The following is an 18,679-nucleotide window of genomic DNA, read 5'->3' on the forward strand; positions in this document are numbered from 1 at the left end:
ACTGGCTCATGGACAGAACCCACATGGTAAGAGTTGAGGGAGCTAGGTCTGACTCTAAACCGGTTACAAATGGTGCTCCCCAGGGCTCAGTCCTAGGACCCCTCCTGTTTGGCATATAGTTCTCAGAGGTACAGGCAAGCACAGGAGGACTATGGCTGACTAAGTTTGCAGACAACTGCAAACTAGGGGCTATAATTGACTCTCTGGCTGACACAGATATCCTCCAAAAGGGTCTCACTGAGACAGATACCTGGTGTCAAAACCATGGCCTCAAGCTAAATGCCAAAAAGTACATAGTCATCCCCTTTGGAAAAAACAAAGTGCCCACAAACTACCACATAGGTGGTAGCCCCCTAAATACTGAAGACGTAATAAGGGATCTGGGGACCCAAGTAAATAGTAACCTCTCCTTTGATAATCACATTGCCAAAGTTGTTAGAAATCCTTCTATGTGGCCCACCTAATCACAAAAGAGTTTGCATCCAGATCGAAAGAGGTCATTGGGCCCCTCTATGCATCACTCATCAGACCCATCATAGAGTACAATGCCCCATTTGGGATGTACTTTACAAGACACCTGCAACAATTGGAAAGACCACAGAAGTACCTCACCAAGAGGATCACTGGCCTCATGCAGATGCCCTATGCAGCTTGACTGAAGAAACTCCAGCTGTACTCGGTTGCATACCACCTACTCAGAGGTGATCTCTGCCTGACATACAAGGCCATGTCCAACCCAGAATTGATGGACATGCTCCACCTAAAGAAAACCATACTCCCTCGAGCCACACGCTTCCAGGATCTAAACCTCACCACAACAATAAATAGGACTTGCTGGAGGGATAGATTCCTGTCCCAGAGACTTCCCATGCTCTGGAACAAGATTCCAATCTACATTAGGCAGAGCTCCTTGCTAACCCTCTTCAAAAGAAACCTTGACGAGTGGATCGGAAACAGAACGTTTACCCCAGGGATCACTTCAATGTGTCTGCTGGACAGAGGCACAGGGAACTAATCTAAGGGGACGGCGAAAGCCAACACATTCTGGCTAGGCTTATAAATGCCTTTGGGCAGATAGTCTAGTACCTACCTATGAACCTATGAACTAGTCACTGTTATCTTTTCCTTGGTTCCATTTAATTCTGAACACTCTCCAAAATGATGGAATACACACATTGCATTTTCTGACATCAGTATTTAATAGTGGGTTTGACTTTATTGCCTTGAATATACCCATAAAGTGTTAAAAAGTAAAAAGTAAAAAATCATAGGCATTCAGAAGTCATGTAGCATAAACAATGATATGTCTTTAAAGTGTAATTTGCATATATCCCATGGGCCACCACTACAGGAGATTTAAGGTACCACTCAGTGAAGATTCTTATTTGGCTGGGTCTTTCTTGCAGTTTTACTGACTGGTTTGTCTGTATGACTTCTTTACCCTTTAGCATGGATGTTATTTGGGATATTTTGCAGGAGCCCTAATGTTTATGAACATCAGACTTGATTTTAAGCTCTATGCTTCTAAAGTATTACAAAACAATACATGTGTGCTGCTCTGTGTATGTCAAAAAAGGCTAAAATATGTCATGACTACATCTACTGGAGATTAGTTTTCCTGGCCTGAAAGTACCCCAAATAAATAAAATGGCATGGGCTTTCAAAAGTTGAGTAGCAGAAATGCTGATGGGTCATTATGGGTCATTTGCTTATATCCCATGGGACTTCTCTACTGAAGGTTCAAGGAATTACACAATGAAGACTCTCACTTGAATGGGTCTTTATTGATGTTTTTTCAAACAATCTAAACCAGGATATCACCCTATTTCTTGACAAGCTATCTGTTAATTTTCTTGACTTTTAAAGCAAGTTCTTCAGTAATCAGTATTAATAATGCAAGTGAGAATGGACAACCATGCCTACTACTTTACTAATGTGTGTCTGTCTCACTGATATTAATTAATAAATCTGTTTATTTGTCCTTGGACATTACTTTTAAACTTTACTTGAAATTGGTACCAAAGTTTTTGTTTTAAGAATTTCAAATTCCCAGTTGACTAGTTTTTTTGTGATATCACATGAAATAACATCTGCATGAATATCATCAGTTTTACATTTCTACTTTAAAAACTGACCACGCACCACCAGTTGTTTTCACACTGTATGTCACACATAAATCCAGATTGTCATTTGGTTTACAAGTAAGTACATCTGCAAAATGTTTGAAGTCTAATTTGATAATGAGATCAACCTATAACTTCCTGGACCCTCTCTGTTTGTTTTATCTATTGGAAGCAGCATCATTCTTTCTATTTTCATTAAATTTATAATTTCTTTTGTTACTTGCTGTCATACTTAACAGTTTAGCTAGTAAGTCATACAGCTGGTGGTCTTCCCATTTACAAAATTCAGTAGAAAAGATATAATGGAATGGCATTTTGGTATTCTTTACTCTTTTAACTACCATTTTCACTTCTGTTGTCTGGTTGTCATTTTTTAATTATCGCTTAATTTCTTGTTCTGAAAACAGAATTACAACACCAGTAGACCTATTGTACAGTATTGTTCTACTTCTTTTATTCTCATTTTATCTCCATGCTAAATATTTATCACACTTTTCTCTCTGTTCCTATCAATAATCATCTTTAGCTAAAGTAATTGCTTCTAATATCAGATGATCTGTTTTAGATGAATTTGTTCTTTGTGCAATATAAGTCCATTTCCTCTTTCATGGTTTATCTACCCATTACCTCTTTAGTATTTTTTCTTGAGAACTACCACATATTTTTATGATCACCTGCTTCATCAGCCATCATATCTAGACTAAGATGTAGGTTTAAAGTGGAGTTGCCAATAATTATCTGATATAAATAAACTTATATACATACACACAAACACACACACACACACACACACACACACACACACACACACACACACACACACACACACACACGCACACCCACACACACGCACACACCCACATACACACACACACACACACACACATACATATATATATATATATATATATATATATATGTGTGTGTGTGTGTGTTTTATTTTTGTGTCTGTGTTTACATTTAAACTTACTGCTCAAACAAGGTGGTGATGTCAAAGAGGGCATTGACAGATGTTGCCTTAAAGTGTTTGACAAAGTCTATAAGGTACTCTCAGGCTTGTAGTATCACTGTGCCACTGCTAAGCCTATGCTGGCTGACCTGGCTGCTTCATGCATGGCATTGTGGATTAGATACATGGCCAGTGAGGAGATAGTGCTCATTAACTGGATTACAACAGTCTTGACCTACATGTCCCTTGTCTTTTGGCAGCAAACATGAAGATCTTTCATAAGCCCTAACTTCCATGGCATCGCAGGGTAGAACTGGTATACACTGCATTTAAGCTGGCAAAAAGCCAGACTCATCTTCACTCTAATAATAATACCTAGGTCAGACTGATGGTATCACAGCAATTGGAGTCAGTACCAACAAGCCAGTACTGACTCCAGCTACTGGCACTGAAGACCCCAGTGTCATAATCAAGACAGGGACCTTTTATACCATGAACAATGCCAATGAGTGCTTGGCACCTAACTCTTGAGACCTAGTGACTCCTTGCAGTGAGTGCTGTTGGTGCCAAGATGACACCATATTGTAGTTGTGCCTTCATGAAAGCCAATCTCATTATAATGTAGAGGTATTGTGCTCTTAAGGGACCTGTAAAAGCAAAAGGAAAACACAGATGTGGGTCTGAAAAGCATCAGCCTGGATAATGTTTGCTCAGAGGAAAACAGGCATGTCCTCCTCTAAGAAGCTGAGGCTGTCATACTGGACAGATCTTACTGGGAAAGAAGGAAGACCTAACTAGAATTGTTGCAGCAGAGGGTCCCACTCTGGGTGAAGAGGAAAAACATGGGTACTTTTGGAGTTGTCAATTTCTCAAAAACATGAAGTTGTGAATCCTCTGTCTGCCTCTTTTCTTTTTTCATTCCTAGCTACCTCAGGAGATGACTTATCAGCATCTTGGGGAGAGAAGTCTCTGTAGTTACTACTTCAGAGTGAAGCAGACCTTTCAGTACCAGAGTAGTCTTCTAGTCAGGAAGGGTGCAAGAGCTAATGTTTTTGCAGATGGGACAGTCACTGTCCAGTGAGGAAGTCCAAGACAGACTACACACAATCATGAAGGTTCTGTACACCAGCACTTTTTTTACATTTTTAATAGTTTTTAAAACCTTGTTTGGCTGCTTTCCCCATTTTAGTAGAAGTAAAAAAGGACCAGTGCAATACAGTTAACCAGTAATGCCAAAATCAGGATCAGCAATGCTAAAACCAATCCCAGCTATACCAACTCAGTAGGACCCCTGTCTACTTTTTTGTTTGTTTGCTTTTTTTTAAAGAAATAGGACAGTCACTACGCTGACCAAAAGTAAATGACAACAAAGATTCCTTGATAAGGGTTTGGGGAGGGATGGAGAGAAGAGAGATGGGGTAGAAGATGGAAAAGAAAACAGAAAGAAAAGCAGGTTATAAGCTGAAGACAAAAGATAGTAGCTGTTACTGAACAAGATCTCAAAAAAGGAACACTTTTCTGCACACATATGAAGAGACTGTCCTTTTAACACCTCAGCTTCTTTGGAGACATCATTGTAGCTTAAGGGTGGCAATGAAATCCGGAGAGTTCCCCTATTGCACTGGGTTTATGAGCTAGGAGAGGAGCTCAAGCTTGTGAGGACTTCATTGTCTGCTATGACTACTCCATCGGTTTCCAATTTCTGGACAGGACTAGAGAAATAAAATCTTGCTTGATTTTTTTTTTTTCTATCCTTCAAAAAGACATTAAACCAAGAATTGTTGGTAGCTCTGGTGGATGTAAAAGATCCCATGGTACTTATCAAAAATAAGAGTAGTGTTGCTTTAGTTCATCTTTCATATTATTTATATTATCCACAAATATTCACATTATTTGCACCATTTAGAAAATTAAACATCATATACACTATTTACATTCTTTACAAACCCATCTTCACACTTTTCTTTCTTCAATTTAACATAATCTAATTCTGAAATGTCAAAGAAGAATCACATAAGATAAATACAATTTTTCTATTTTCTCTCTCTCTGCATATATATATATATATATATATATATATATATATATATATATATATATATATATATTTATAATATATAGCAGTATTCCATAATCAGACTCAAAATACCTACATTGCTTTTTGTTTCCATGAGTTTGTCAAGAATATCTGTAAACACAGTGATTGCAGGGGCATGCGTTTGTTGATGTATGAACTCAAACAGAGCATGTTGTTATTGTGTTCTTGAGGTCTGGGGCTATAAAGCAGTAATATAAAGAGTTCAACAGACATTATACTTTTCTTGTACGGATACTCCTGTTTTAGGGGTCTAGACAATATTTTACAGTGCAAATAATTCTCCCATCAAATCTGCTCTGGAAACAGAATTCTGCATTCTAAATGATAAATATTTAATTTGTGCTTTTGCAGAATTATTTGTATTGTAAACCAAGCAATAATATTCACTGACAAAGTATTTTTTACAACTATCACTCTACCAACCTTTTATCCATAATATCAAACAATATAGTGTAATATATGTGGTCTATTTTTCAATGAAGAAATGTCTGACCTTGATTTCATATGAAATGTAGAGATAATACAGAGCCAGTAATACTGAAAAAACTTTATGTATTTCTGCCACGTAATTATCTTATTAACTTTCTTGTAAAGCTTATGAGAATTGTAAATTAATGCTTCTACTTAAAATATAAAGATTTGCTTTATGCTAATAAAAATCTAGCACTGATGCTTGAAAATATTATTACAATATGATCATTTATTTGTTACAGTTTTGCCATGTAAACCAAACACCCACTATCAACAGTGTGGTCCTGCCTGTCCAGCTACATGCACGAATCCCAATGCCCCATCCTCCTGCAGTTTGCCTTGTGTTGAAGATTGTGTATGTGACAGTGGATATCTGCTCTACCATGACCGATGTGTACCCAGCACTCAGTGTGGTTGTTGGCAGGATGGAAAGCATTATCCTGTGGGATCAGAGTTCTGGACGGATGACAGCTGCTCAACCAAATGTAGCTGTCCTTCAAGAGGAAGTCAACTAGTATGTGTAAATGCTTCATGTCCAAAGGATCACTACTGTGGCATCAACAATGGAGTTCCAGGTTGTTATCCTCACACCTACGGCATCTGCAGAGTTCACAATGATCCCCACTACAATACTTTTGATAAAGAAACTCATCACTTCATGGGCACCTGCACATATACAGTGGCTAAAGTTTGTGCAAATACCACCTCTTTACCATATTTCAATATTGAAACTAAAAATGAACATCGAGGAAACCCTTCTGTGTCTTATGTTCAAAAGGTTCATGTAGATGTGTATGGTCACCGAGTATCCATTATTAAAAAAGAACCATCTCGTGTACTGGTAAGTCACATGTTCTTAATTCTCATTTTGGAAAGAAAACAGTGAGTTCATATGCAAATTAATCCAGCTAACAACAAAGGAAAATGCTATTCATTCATAACAGAATTTTGCACTTCCACTAACATTGTCATGCATAGCACAGGTGAATATACTTAGCCCTTCAATCATACCCAGACTGCATTCTGTTCATGCAATAGATGTCAAGAAATTCACCATAAATAATGCTTGAGAGATTAATTTCTTAACATATATTTTGAGAGAGCAAAGCAAGTGCTTGTGTACAGCATATACAGACCCAATTATAATTCCTTGTAATGTGTAAGGAGTTTTACCTCCCTTTAAAAAAGTGTGTATGGCAGCGTAAGCTGTATAACAAATTTCTGAATATTAAATCATTTAATGGTATTAAATCATTTTGGTGATTACTAGTCCATTTTACACATGACTGCCAGTTGTATGGCTCCATGTGGTGTGCTACAGCTTTTAAATCTGCTAATTGCTTACCACAGAAGTTTTGTGGCAATGTGAGCATTGCTACATTTTATTATTCGTGAGTTTCATAAGGGGGAATGCAACTATAACAACCTTATTTTTTTCTGATTCTGGAACATAATCAGAGTGCTGCATATATTACTAGTACAGTATTGGAGATGGAGATACTACTTGTGAAGGGCCTGCACAGCTTGCCCAGATTTTTAAATGCCTCAGCTACCTCACTCCTGCGTACAGTGAAATAACAGCAGCTATATTAAGGGACTGCATATTACAAATAGCTATTGAAATATTTGTAAGATATTCTAGAAACATGTTTTATGGCAAACACTGCTTACTGACTTTTAGTACATTCAATTTATTTAACATGATAAGATGTTTACCAGCTCACAGAGTCAAAAAAGAGGAGCTATCACAAGGCTGTAGTCAGCTGAGGGATAACTGTTCTCTTAGAAGAGGAATTATGCAGAGGTACTGAAAGTAAAAACTAGACATGACTATATAACAGAGGCACTGAAAATAAAACAGGCATGATATGTCTTGTTTAGAAATTAGGAAATGATTTGCAATTTCTAAACTTTCCATCAGTTCAGACTGCCATAACCTTATTGAATTTGTTGTTTATACAAGACTATAAAATGCTCAATAGCCAGCGATAGAATGAAACTCATCATCTGGATTTGATTTGGTTGCTTTGATTTGATCAACACAAACTCTTAGCTTGGACTGAGCATACAGTTTTGCCACTGTCGGCACTGTGTTGACTGAACAGATAGCTGCACTGGTAGGATTTAGAGTCCCCCGATTAGTGAACAAAGATAATTTTCTTGGTGCTTATGCTTGTAAGTACAAGATCGTCCTTTTGATTTCATTTGATTTGCTGATTATTTAGTGTTATTTGGTAATAAATTGTTTAAGCTTGTGCCTTGGTGCCTTGTGTCACTTCTTCTCAACAGTATTAGCCTAAGAACCCAGATAACAGGCCATAACAAATTGGTGAAGCAAACAGGGTTCTGAGAAATATAGGGAAGATGTCACAATCACCGATGATGTTTTCTTGGAAGAAAAATGTTAGCAAAAGAGAAAATGAGTTCGGCAGTCTAGGTACAATCCCTGCAGGGCCCATAGCTGGAACATGGGGTAAGTGGGATCCTTGCTAGAATATTAAGTAAAGTTCTACCCCCACCCTCTTTGAGCCTTTACAATTTCAGCATAAAGCATTTCCAGAAAAGATGGCAAAGGCTCCAGCAGATTTAACGTTTAAAGATAAGGGAAAAAAGTTTAAACTGGGGTATGTGCAGCCAAATACATGTTTTGACAGCTTTTACAACATACAGTTAGTGTGCTCACACAATAAGTTAGTACGCTACAGAAAATACAAAAATAGGTATGCAACAACATCATTAGACACAGATGGCTTTAAAAAGCATGATAATTTTCTAAAGAGACAAAACAGATTAATTTATCAGTCAAAAATAATTCATTAGCATTAAGCAAAGAAAATGCAGAGGGCTTAAAAAAACTTCCATCAGAGGCTACAGTGATGTTCTCCTTTGTTGACCAAATTATGATTCAATAACATGGGATAGTAATAGTTATTCATTATTTGATATTGAGTGTAGAGTGTGATTTGCTAGGTATTCTAACAGCAGAGGCACAAACCTGTAATAAAAAAGGTGTTAGTGTTACTTTCAAATCACAATTTTGCTTGCTTAATGTTCCACCCATACTTAAAATAGAGTATTAATGAAGTAGACCAACATAGCCCGACAGTTCAAAACAATGGGATAACACTACAGATAAAATATCTTTTAATAGTTCTATTAAGCATAGATATTTTAAAAAGGGGGAATGCTAGAAACTACAGTAGGACCTGCAGTGCAGCGCTGCAGTGTCAATGCAGCAAACACATTAGAGACAATGCAAAAGCTGTTGCAAATGGACAAAACTGAACCAACTGTGAGTTTGGTAAATCGTTCTCTGCCTGTGAAAAAATGTCTCCAATCTCCAATACCTTTCCTTACTTCCACTGTATAACTTTATGGTGTTGGTATACTACTCAAAATATTAACTTATTCGTAGATTCTTTGTTTTTTATTTTTTTATGTTTATTTTTTGTTTGCTATTACACGTTTATCATATTGTAAATATCTTTTATTTAATCCAAACAGATAAACGATGTAGGGGAAAGATCAACTGGTATGTAAAACACAGCAATGTAGAAAAGTCAAAAACATACCAGTTGTTCACGGTAGAGGTGGTTCCAAAACTTTAATAAAATAGTAAAAATAAAGAACAGGTAAGCGCTTTCGCATGTAGCTTCTTCAGACCTATTATCAAAGTAAAAACTCTAACCAGCTTTTAAACACCTTGTAATCAACTGAAAAAGCATTAAAAGTTGCTAAGCAACATTATTGCATTGAAAATGTCAATTAAATAAACCAGTGAAGTCTGCTTACATTCATATTCCTAAAACAACTAAATGTTATAATGGCTATAAAAATGCATATGCAATTAAATTAAATACTTATATCACCTATTACCTAATAATTCATAAAAACATTTAATCTATTTCTTATTACCTTTGCAAGTTCAATGACAAGAAATTAACATTTACTTTCATCATAAGAATGGTATTTGGATATTAACATTTACTAATATGATTGTGTATGTTATGCACACTGCAGCACACATGTAATCAGCATTGGGGTAAGAAAAAAAAACATTTTTAAAAAAAGAAAAAGTGAAATATGCATTATTTTTTAAGTCAGCACGCACTAAAGGAATGCTGTCATTTGCCCAAAGTGATAAAACATAAGGATACTCTCAAAGCCATAAATTCCCATAAGTGGCAGTTTTATTCATAGTATTATGCTGCTGAAGGTAAGTTACTCTTCTGATCACTTGGGGCAGGGGTAAATAGTTGACAATTCTCTTTGATGGGATTAAAGTAGAGGAGGGCAGCCAGGTCAGCAGCAGCAGCATACAAAAGACAAACTCATGGATGATCAAGTTGAATAACTCTAATGTGCAACTGTGGGAAGGGACAGCAATGCCAATTCTTTTAATTTTTTATTTTATTTTATCTACTTGTTTGCTTGTTTGTTGTTCAGATGGTTTTTGCAGGCTGAACTAACAGCCTTAAATGAGGTGCAGTTCATAAGTTCATTACTTTTTCTATTTTAAAAGGCAAAACTTTCAGAACATTTAGATTTAGGCTGGCTCATTTACTTTGGTTATACTATGGTTCTTTTCTCTAATGTTGGGACTCCAATCTCAATCAGATTAATTCAGCTTATTTCAGATGCTGTTAGTGTTATGTACTCTTAGAATAATCAGCATGTACTTAAATATCACATTTAATTCTTGGACATATCTGGTAAAAAACTCCAGAGAATGATTCAGAAAGTTGGGATTTTTTTTTGTAATGCAGGAAAGGATTGTAGGAATAAAAAAATGTTAATATTAACATTTTAAAATAAAATGAAAGAATTTATTTTTCTGTGGGCACTCTGCACACAAGTCACATGCAGTCAGGTGATCATGTCATCACATTATTGATGTGATTCTGTGGACAGTTGTACTCGGCTATAGAAGAGTAATTTTTTTTTCTCAAAAGGAAAACAAAAACAGAAGTTCCAAAACGGATTCTCCAGCAAATGTAATATTTAATAAATAATGTCATAATTGGCTTTGTATTAGAACAGTACCTTGTAGGATGCCCAGTAGCAAGTCCCGCCTAAACCCCGCCCACTATCCAACAATCAGTGACATCTTAGAAAAGTTAAGTAATATTCTTACTTATGGTAGCATGAATATTATTATCTATTCGTAGCCATATCTTGAGTGGCAAAAGGCTGTGAAGTCTCATGCAAATGTTGCATGATTGACTGCCATGCACATTTGGTAGTAACACTTGGCTGCAGTACAAAGCAGACAGAAATTTACCCTTTTCTTCAATGTCCTGTGATGTCAGAGTTGGTATATTTCAATAGTGGGGGTGTGGGAATGCAGGGGGGAATTGTGTTAATTAAACAAATGTGAGCACTACCAAGTGAGTGGGCTGCACGGTGGACACATATCATGTGATATTACTCAACACAACTGAGCATTTCAATGTTTCCTGCCTACACTGACAAGGTGCACAGCTGACATACACTTATAGTATGCAGCAGCTGAAAAACTATGCAGTATAGAAATCCAATGAGTAACACAGCAAACATTGTACCACACCCTGGCATCATGGCTATGATATGCAGCCATAAGACAAGGGGAAGTCAGTATAGCAGAGCTGACATGGGTCCAAGAAGAGCAAAAAAACAATAGCAGAAACCTTTTCATAGCAAAATGCTCCCATACTCCAGGTCACACATGGCTGCACATGGCTGCCTAGGAAACAGGGCAATGGCTGGGCTACACATGGCATGGCTAGGAAACAGTGCAATGGCTGGGCTGTGCATGGCTGCCTAGGAAATAGTGCAATGGCTGGGCTGCACTTGGTGTGCCTAGGAAACAGTCTAATGGCTGGGCTGCACATGGTTGCCTGGGAAACAGTGGTATGGCTGATCTGCACATGGTATGCCTAGAAAACACAGCAATGGCTGGAATGAATATGGCATGTCTTGGAAACAGTTGCCATTCTGTACATGTTCACATGCACATACTCTGCTATATTTGGTTTATTTGAGAAAATGTCAGGACACAACCTCTTTTTAAATAATGCATCTACAAACTTCACTGCAGAATTCATATGGACACACAAGTGCTATAATATATTAGTACCTAGATTGAGAACATATGGAATAGTGACACAAAATCATTATCCTTACTATAGGTAACCAACTCTGTGAATATGGCCAGGGGTAAAGGGCACTTTCATATCCTAAGCTGTGAAAATATTAAATATTAAATGTGCCTTATAATTTCTTCACTTCAGATTTTGTTGCCTTTTCCTACGGCTCACTATCTGTCATGTAAAAGCCGAAGGTTGACACAGTGTGGCAGTTAGGACACAGAATGTCTGGCAGTCGGCACAAAGAACTAAGCTCCAGCCTGTTAGTGAAGTGACTCCTGTTCCGATACAGGGTTCGAATCTTTTCACCTTCATTTGACCTTGAGAAAGTCACATAACTAGATAGTTATTTGGGGCAATTTGAAAGTTCCCTCTTTAATGGTCTCCTGGACTGCTTGCCTAGGAACATAAGGCTCGCAGTGCATTATGTAAATGTCCCAACATATCCCTATTCTACCTGTCTGAGTTATTCGTACACCAAATATAAATACTAGAAACTACCATGACAACATAAGGCTAAGCGTCTTATTATCCTCACAGATCAATAGCCTAGTAAGTACCTATGAGCCTATGAGAGGAGAAAAGAAATTTCACTCATTAAGTAAAGAAAGCTATACCTCCCCTTTGGCTGACTCTTAAGCTCTCCTCCACAAAGAGCATGCAGTGATGTCAGTGTGGTTCATGTGCTTATGATATAAAGTACACAATGTCTATTTGTATCTGCTGGAAAAAAATAGTCTGTAGCCTCTGCTAGACATATTTAGTTTGACAGGAAAGCCTCACATTTCAGGATACATGAACTAGCATTTAAGCCACTCCCACCCTCCAAGATGGGTGCGTATTCCTCAGTGCCATGCTTTCATGTTACATGCAATTTTTGTTATAACTCTGTTCTAAACCACTTTAACTCTCAAACTCAGTTTCATTAGCTGGATTGGTTAATGTTTTCTGCCTTATAGCTTTATAGTTCCATGACTGTGGGGTTTTAGCCCTAAGTTCTTGTTAGGTAATGTCTCTATAGAATTCTTAATGTGATTACCTACATATGTCTGTCTGTCATGTCTATCTATCTATATTTTTTGACCACATACTTTAGGTCAAGGTAGAAATGTTCAGAATGGATGATTTGTCAGTTAACAGATGAGTAAATTAAAATTAAATATTTGCTTGACTTAATAGATATTTTTATGTCCATCATTAATACTCCGTCCATACTTTTACAGGTTGATGGAGTCTGGCAAAAGCTTTCTGTGTCTCTGGCTGATGGTGCACTCCTTGTCAGGCAGAGTGGAAGATACGTTCAACTGGAGACAGATTTTGGATTATCAGTTTCTTACGATACTGATCATTCTGTGGAAGTGAAGGTTCCAAGCACCTACTTTAACCTGACCTGTGGCATGTGTGGCAATTTTAACAACCTGAGGAAAGATGACTTCATGATGCCAAATGGAACCCAAGCAAAGAATTCCAATGACTTAGGAAACAGCTGGAAAGTGAACAATAATGACACAGACTGTCAGGACCCTGGGAAACCGCCAGCATGTCCCGAACAAAGCAAAAACCTTTATGAGGGAAACGATTACTGTGGAATAATAACAAAAGCAGACGGGCACTTTGCAGTATGTCATTCTGTGGTAAATCCTAGCAGCTTCTTTGACAGCTGTGTCTTTGACCTTTGTGCTTTGAATGGAGACAGACAAAGACTATGCAATGCTCTGGAGACCTATGCTCATGCCTGCCAAAGTGCTGGAGTATCCATTCCACCTTGGAGGAATGAAACATTTTGCCGTAAGTAACTAGATGTACCTGACTCAGATAAACATCTACATCCTAACAGAGCAGAAACAGAATGATGCATTGTATTCATTACTGTTCTATGACATATAAGTAAGCATAGTCCTATCAGGTAACAATTAAGTTTAGGAAATATATAAAAAAAAACAGTGTTGGGCAATGTTTAGGTTATGACCCATGCACAGAAAATGTGTAAAATGCCACACCTGGTATCGACACAGAAATGCTGACAGTAGCTTAAATTGACAGAGTCAGATAGTCACAATGTAAAACAGTGGTACAGACCTTCACCAGAAATACATAAGAAAGAAAGGAAGTACTCCATACTGAAAGTATAACATTGCTGGAATTGATTTTTAGGTTTTCAAGCTGGCTAGCAGGAAAAAGCACATTCTGTCCATCATGACATTAGTCAAATATGTATGAAGTTAATGCTCAGAAACTGGGAAAAGGAAAAACCTGCTGTGCATTGTCTATAGATGAAGCAAGTTGTTAAGGACTAGATCTCCTTAACTGTATCCATCAAATCAATGTCCTCCATCCCATCCTTCAAAACCATTCTGAAAGACTTTGAAGCCAAATGTTGGTTCATTTTTTTTTTCAACAGCATGATAAACTATATCCCTAAATATGAACAAATAACTATTCATACCTTAAACTTCCTTACTCTCCTTTATTCACTCACTTCCTTACTTCTATCAATTTCTCTCCCCTGCCTTTCTCTCTAAATATACCATAAGCCTGCTTTTCTCTCACTTTGCATTGCTAGTTCTGTTTGTATTATACTAACTTACCTTTAATTTCTACATTAACTGGCTAAAAATTTCTCTAATTAATTAATCATTGTTATATAACATATCTATTTTTAACTAGTGTTTTCTAATTTGTTATAATTATTTGAACTGTATTTATTTCTTGTATTATTTTTAAAGACTGTAAAATTTTTGCTCTTAAAATGTTTTCTAATACATTGAAATTTTCTCCTTGGGCCTCCACTGAAAATGGGCTCCTACCCAGGCAGACCTTCCCGGTAATTAAATCTCAGTAAATAATAAAATAAATCAATAAAAGCATTGACCAACAAGATACCATGTCACCTGGTATCAGTTTAATATAAGATCTACAGCAGAATAAGTATTCAAGTTTATTTCAGTCCTCAACAAACTTATTTTATTCAATTTTCATAGAATCATTTTAAACCCTGTCTTGGCACACAAGGTGACACATACAGAAGTAAAAATGTCTTGAGTTTATCTTGAGAAAAAGTATATATTGAGCTGCTAAGGCTCTGTTTAGTCAGGTTGCTGTTTGTTTGAGCATGCTGATTGTACATCTTATTTACTCATATTTAAGTTAATGATTTATTGTAGCAATGCATTTAGGCATGAAATGTAGCTATTAATGTACCTCTGACATTGATGGGAAAGCAAAAGTGCTGCTTTTTATTTGGGATGGAATGACATTACAGTGAAGATATATAAGTGAGGTGGTACGGAAGGTGAAAGGAAAGGCTTTCCCAATGCAAAAGCGCATTTCTAAATCAGATATAGCTGTATAAATCCTCCTTTTCATTGAGTACGTAGTTTTATATAGTATATGTTCTTAAAGTTATGGGATATGGGCAGAAACATAAAGTTTTGTGCTTAGTGCATTTGAAGCTAATATATCAGATACACTAACAAAATTTGAAAATCTGACAGAATTAGCTAATTTATGTAAATTACACAACCAAAAGAAATTATGCTTTTCACGGAATGGGCAAAGAAAATATTTAAGTTTTTAAATATGTGCAGCCAGTCTGGCTGTAATGTAGATTTTAGGTTACAGGACTATAATCAATTTCTGGCTTTGAGAATAACAAAGGATAGTAAAAGACATATGTGAACTACTAGAAGTGTTTCCAGTTTTCTAACATGGTCAGAGCTCATTGCAATTTCTGCTATATAATGTTTCCCCATAAATTATGGGATTACATGCATTCCATATTGTTGCATACATCAGAAAAGGATGCTTAACATGAGTACTTTATTGATGTAGTTTGAGTTTCCAGTGTTAGTAAATAAACTTATGTAATAAGCAATACTTTTTTCAGAGGGTCACCCCCTGCAACTCCTAGTGAATGAGATTTGGCTCGACATTCCTCATAAGTAAAGGAACTTGGTCACATGAACTTTGAAAAAAGGAAACAATTAATTTTGAGGAAACCAAGTATTTCCTTTACTCAGATATATCCCAACCTTGGAATTAAAATAAGCAATTAACAAGGGCCTGGGAGAAAACACTTTTCTCTTGCATTCAAGAAAAAGTTGTTTTCCTTTCTGAAGACAGTGTAATTATTTTCTTGCATTTAAATGCTCTCTGTTGGATATATGCAAATTTCTAGATAAGTAAATTGTAATTGATTTGTTTGATGTTTAAAGACTTGAAAATTCAATAGCCACAGTTTTGTTAGGTATCTCATACAATCTAGCATCAACTCTGGTAAACTGTTTTGGAATCCCCCTCAATACAAAACAAAACAAAACAAAAATATTTCATAAATCATCCCTGAACTGCCCACCTTCTGTTTGCTATGCACTTCCCCTTCTATTGCTTTTTCCTTCTCACCTGTTCCAAATCCATTAGCCATGGGCAGTGTGATAGAGCTTTACTTTAACACTCCTTACTAGCCTTCTCTTTACCTGACAAGCTATCTATACCTAAGGAGAAAGTCTTTACCCACTGATTCATTTTTTTTTTTTTTTTTTTTTTTTAGGGCAAGATCTGGACAATCCCTGTACTTGACAACAGCCAACAGCTTTATTGTCCATATGGGGATGCCTTATCAGACTATTAATTTCCTTCTGAGTAGGAGTCAGGCATTATGGTACAAGTCAGATGCTAGTCATTTGAAGATCCCTACCAAAGCCCTCCCTATAGGCAGCCTGTGGTCTTATAGTAGCGGCAGGGTGAGGGGCATTGACATGCGTATTTCCATGTGTCACTCCCTAGCTCAGTGACGGAAGCACCACTTTGGCAGTGTGAGCCTTTCCGACCCCTTCCACCAATGAGTGCCTGCCCTCTGACATACACCAGTAATGTGGCAGGCCTGGCCTTCTCCCTCCCTCCAAGATGAGCAAGTTGCTGTTAGCTGCTCAGGCTCTTCATCCCCCACCTATTCCCTCCAGTGTCTATGTCACTAATCAAATATGCATTTCTAAGGTCATAGCTACTGCATCATCTGTCTATGTCACAGGGCCTGGTACATAAACTGTTGGTTTTGTCTCATCTATCTATGTCACAGGACCTGGTAAATATGCTGTTGGTTTTGTCTCATCTATCTATGTCACAGGGCCTGGTACATAAGCTGTTGGTTTTGTCTCATCTATCTATGTCACAGGGCCTAGTACATAAGCTGTTGGTTTTGTCTCTTCTTATAACAAAGCAAAGAGTTTACTTGATCCCACTTCTATGTACAATTAAATCTTTGATAACGTAACTTCTTAATAACTCTTTTTGTTTTCCTTGTTGAATCACCTCATAACTTAAATCTACTCTCCAGTTTAATACTGCATTTTATTTTTATTATACTTTTTGAAACAATTGCTGTCTTTCTTAAACTGTTCCTTCTTTCCCAAGCATATTACACATGTAAGGTCCCCAATTAATTTATCCTTAAGCGCTCTGCAGCATTGTATCTGTTCTGCATAAAATTTAGGAATTTCAATGTAGCCTTTTAATGTATCTTGTATTTCTTTCTCTTCAGCCAAACCTTGACTAGGTTTTAACTCTTGTTTCACCTTTAAACTTGCTCATATTCCCTATCAAGACTTTGTGGCCTGCAAGCTAACAATCTTTTTATGTAGCTAGTTCTCTAAAATAATTTTTCTTCCCATCCCCTAACGTCACATTCCTATACTCAATGAGCTCTCTCACTACCCTAACACTCTTTTCTAAAGCAACATTGACTTGTGCTTTACTTCATGTTTCCAAACATATTCACTTTCCATTCATCCTTATGAAATCCCCTAATTCCAGAAACAGTCTGTATCTTTCCATCATATCTACATGAGCATAAAGTTGATTTTACCTTTACATTTTTAAAAAATGCCCACTCTTGCATCTCTATTTATTAATGGTTTTCACTCAGTAATACTCTTAAGCAATCTTACAAGCCAAATTAAAAAAAAAATCTCCAAACTGTTAGACTTTTGATCTATCGCTTTGAATTAAAAACTGGTAAGCACACATTACAACACAATTGTGCTTATATCTATTCACTTACATGTCTTATTTGCTGTACCTTTAAATGGTTAACATTCAACGATAGAGGTTACGTTGCTTCCCTACCATTTGCCCTTTATATTTTTTCTTTTTCTTGTTTTGAATTCTTTTTTCTGTTGAAGATTTTCTCTCCTCTTTTTATTCTTCCCCACACCCTGTCCTTCCTCCACAATCAGCAGTTTGAGTAAGCCCTGGATTTTTCACAATATCATATGCTGTCACTCTGCTCAGTCTCAAAATATGCTCCTATATGCTATGTTCTTCTACCTCTTCCCTCTGTACTTTATACATTTTTCACACTTCCACTTACTGTAAATAATTATTCTGCTATTTTGCACACTGCCTCCATCCTCTGCTTTATATAGCTTCTGTATAACATACTGTGACCAGAAATGCACAGTATCACCACAATCTATATTTCGGCTGACACCAAGCAAACAATGATTAGTGGAGTCCCTACCCCTATGTTTTTTGAGAGATAAAACATTAAGACTGGCCTCCATCTCTCACATTCCCTTTCTAGACCTTAATGGTAACTATGCTAATAATGTTGAAAAGCTTGGTATCAGTTATATGTATTTCAGTAGCTAGTTCTCATCTCTTAGTCCAAATGCTTGTTTTGCCAAACATTTTGATAACAAGGCATACTGTTTCAGAAAATTGATTCAAATGTGTGCCTTGTATTACATTTAGCTAATTGTTCAGTTTTAGAAATACTTGAACAACAGATTTACTTTTATCTGAAACCAACTCCTTGAGCTCCAATTTAATCAAGAGTCTTCTTCTTCAAAGAGTTTATCTTTGTTAAGCATGTAAAATAATCTATGGAATCTGAATTTCAGTGTCATACAACAGA

The 18,679-nt window shown here is 36.7% G+C and overlaps 1 protein-coding gene across 1 annotated transcript in view; it reads left to right on the top strand.

Annotated features, from left to right (window-relative positions):
- Positions 1 to 18,679, top strand: part of LOC122801223 (IgGFc-binding protein-like) — a 691,109-nt gene that overhangs the window by 99,251 nt on the left and 573,179 nt on the right. The window contains exons 10-11 of the mRNA XM_044070776.1: positions 5,884 to 6,482; positions 12,990 to 13,554. Coding sequence (XP_043926711.1) covers positions 5,884 to 6,482; positions 12,990 to 13,554 — 1,164 coding nt within the window. The remainder of the gene's footprint in view (positions 1 to 5,883; positions 6,483 to 12,989; positions 13,555 to 18,679) is intronic.

This window comes from Protopterus annectens, chromosome 4.part1 (assembly GCF_019279795.1).
Source record: "Protopterus annectens isolate FY-2018-M chromosome 4.part1, PAN1.0, whole genome shotgun sequence".
Taxonomy (NCBI): domain Eukaryota; kingdom Metazoa; phylum Chordata; order Ceratodontiformes; family Protopteridae; genus Protopterus; species Protopterus annectens.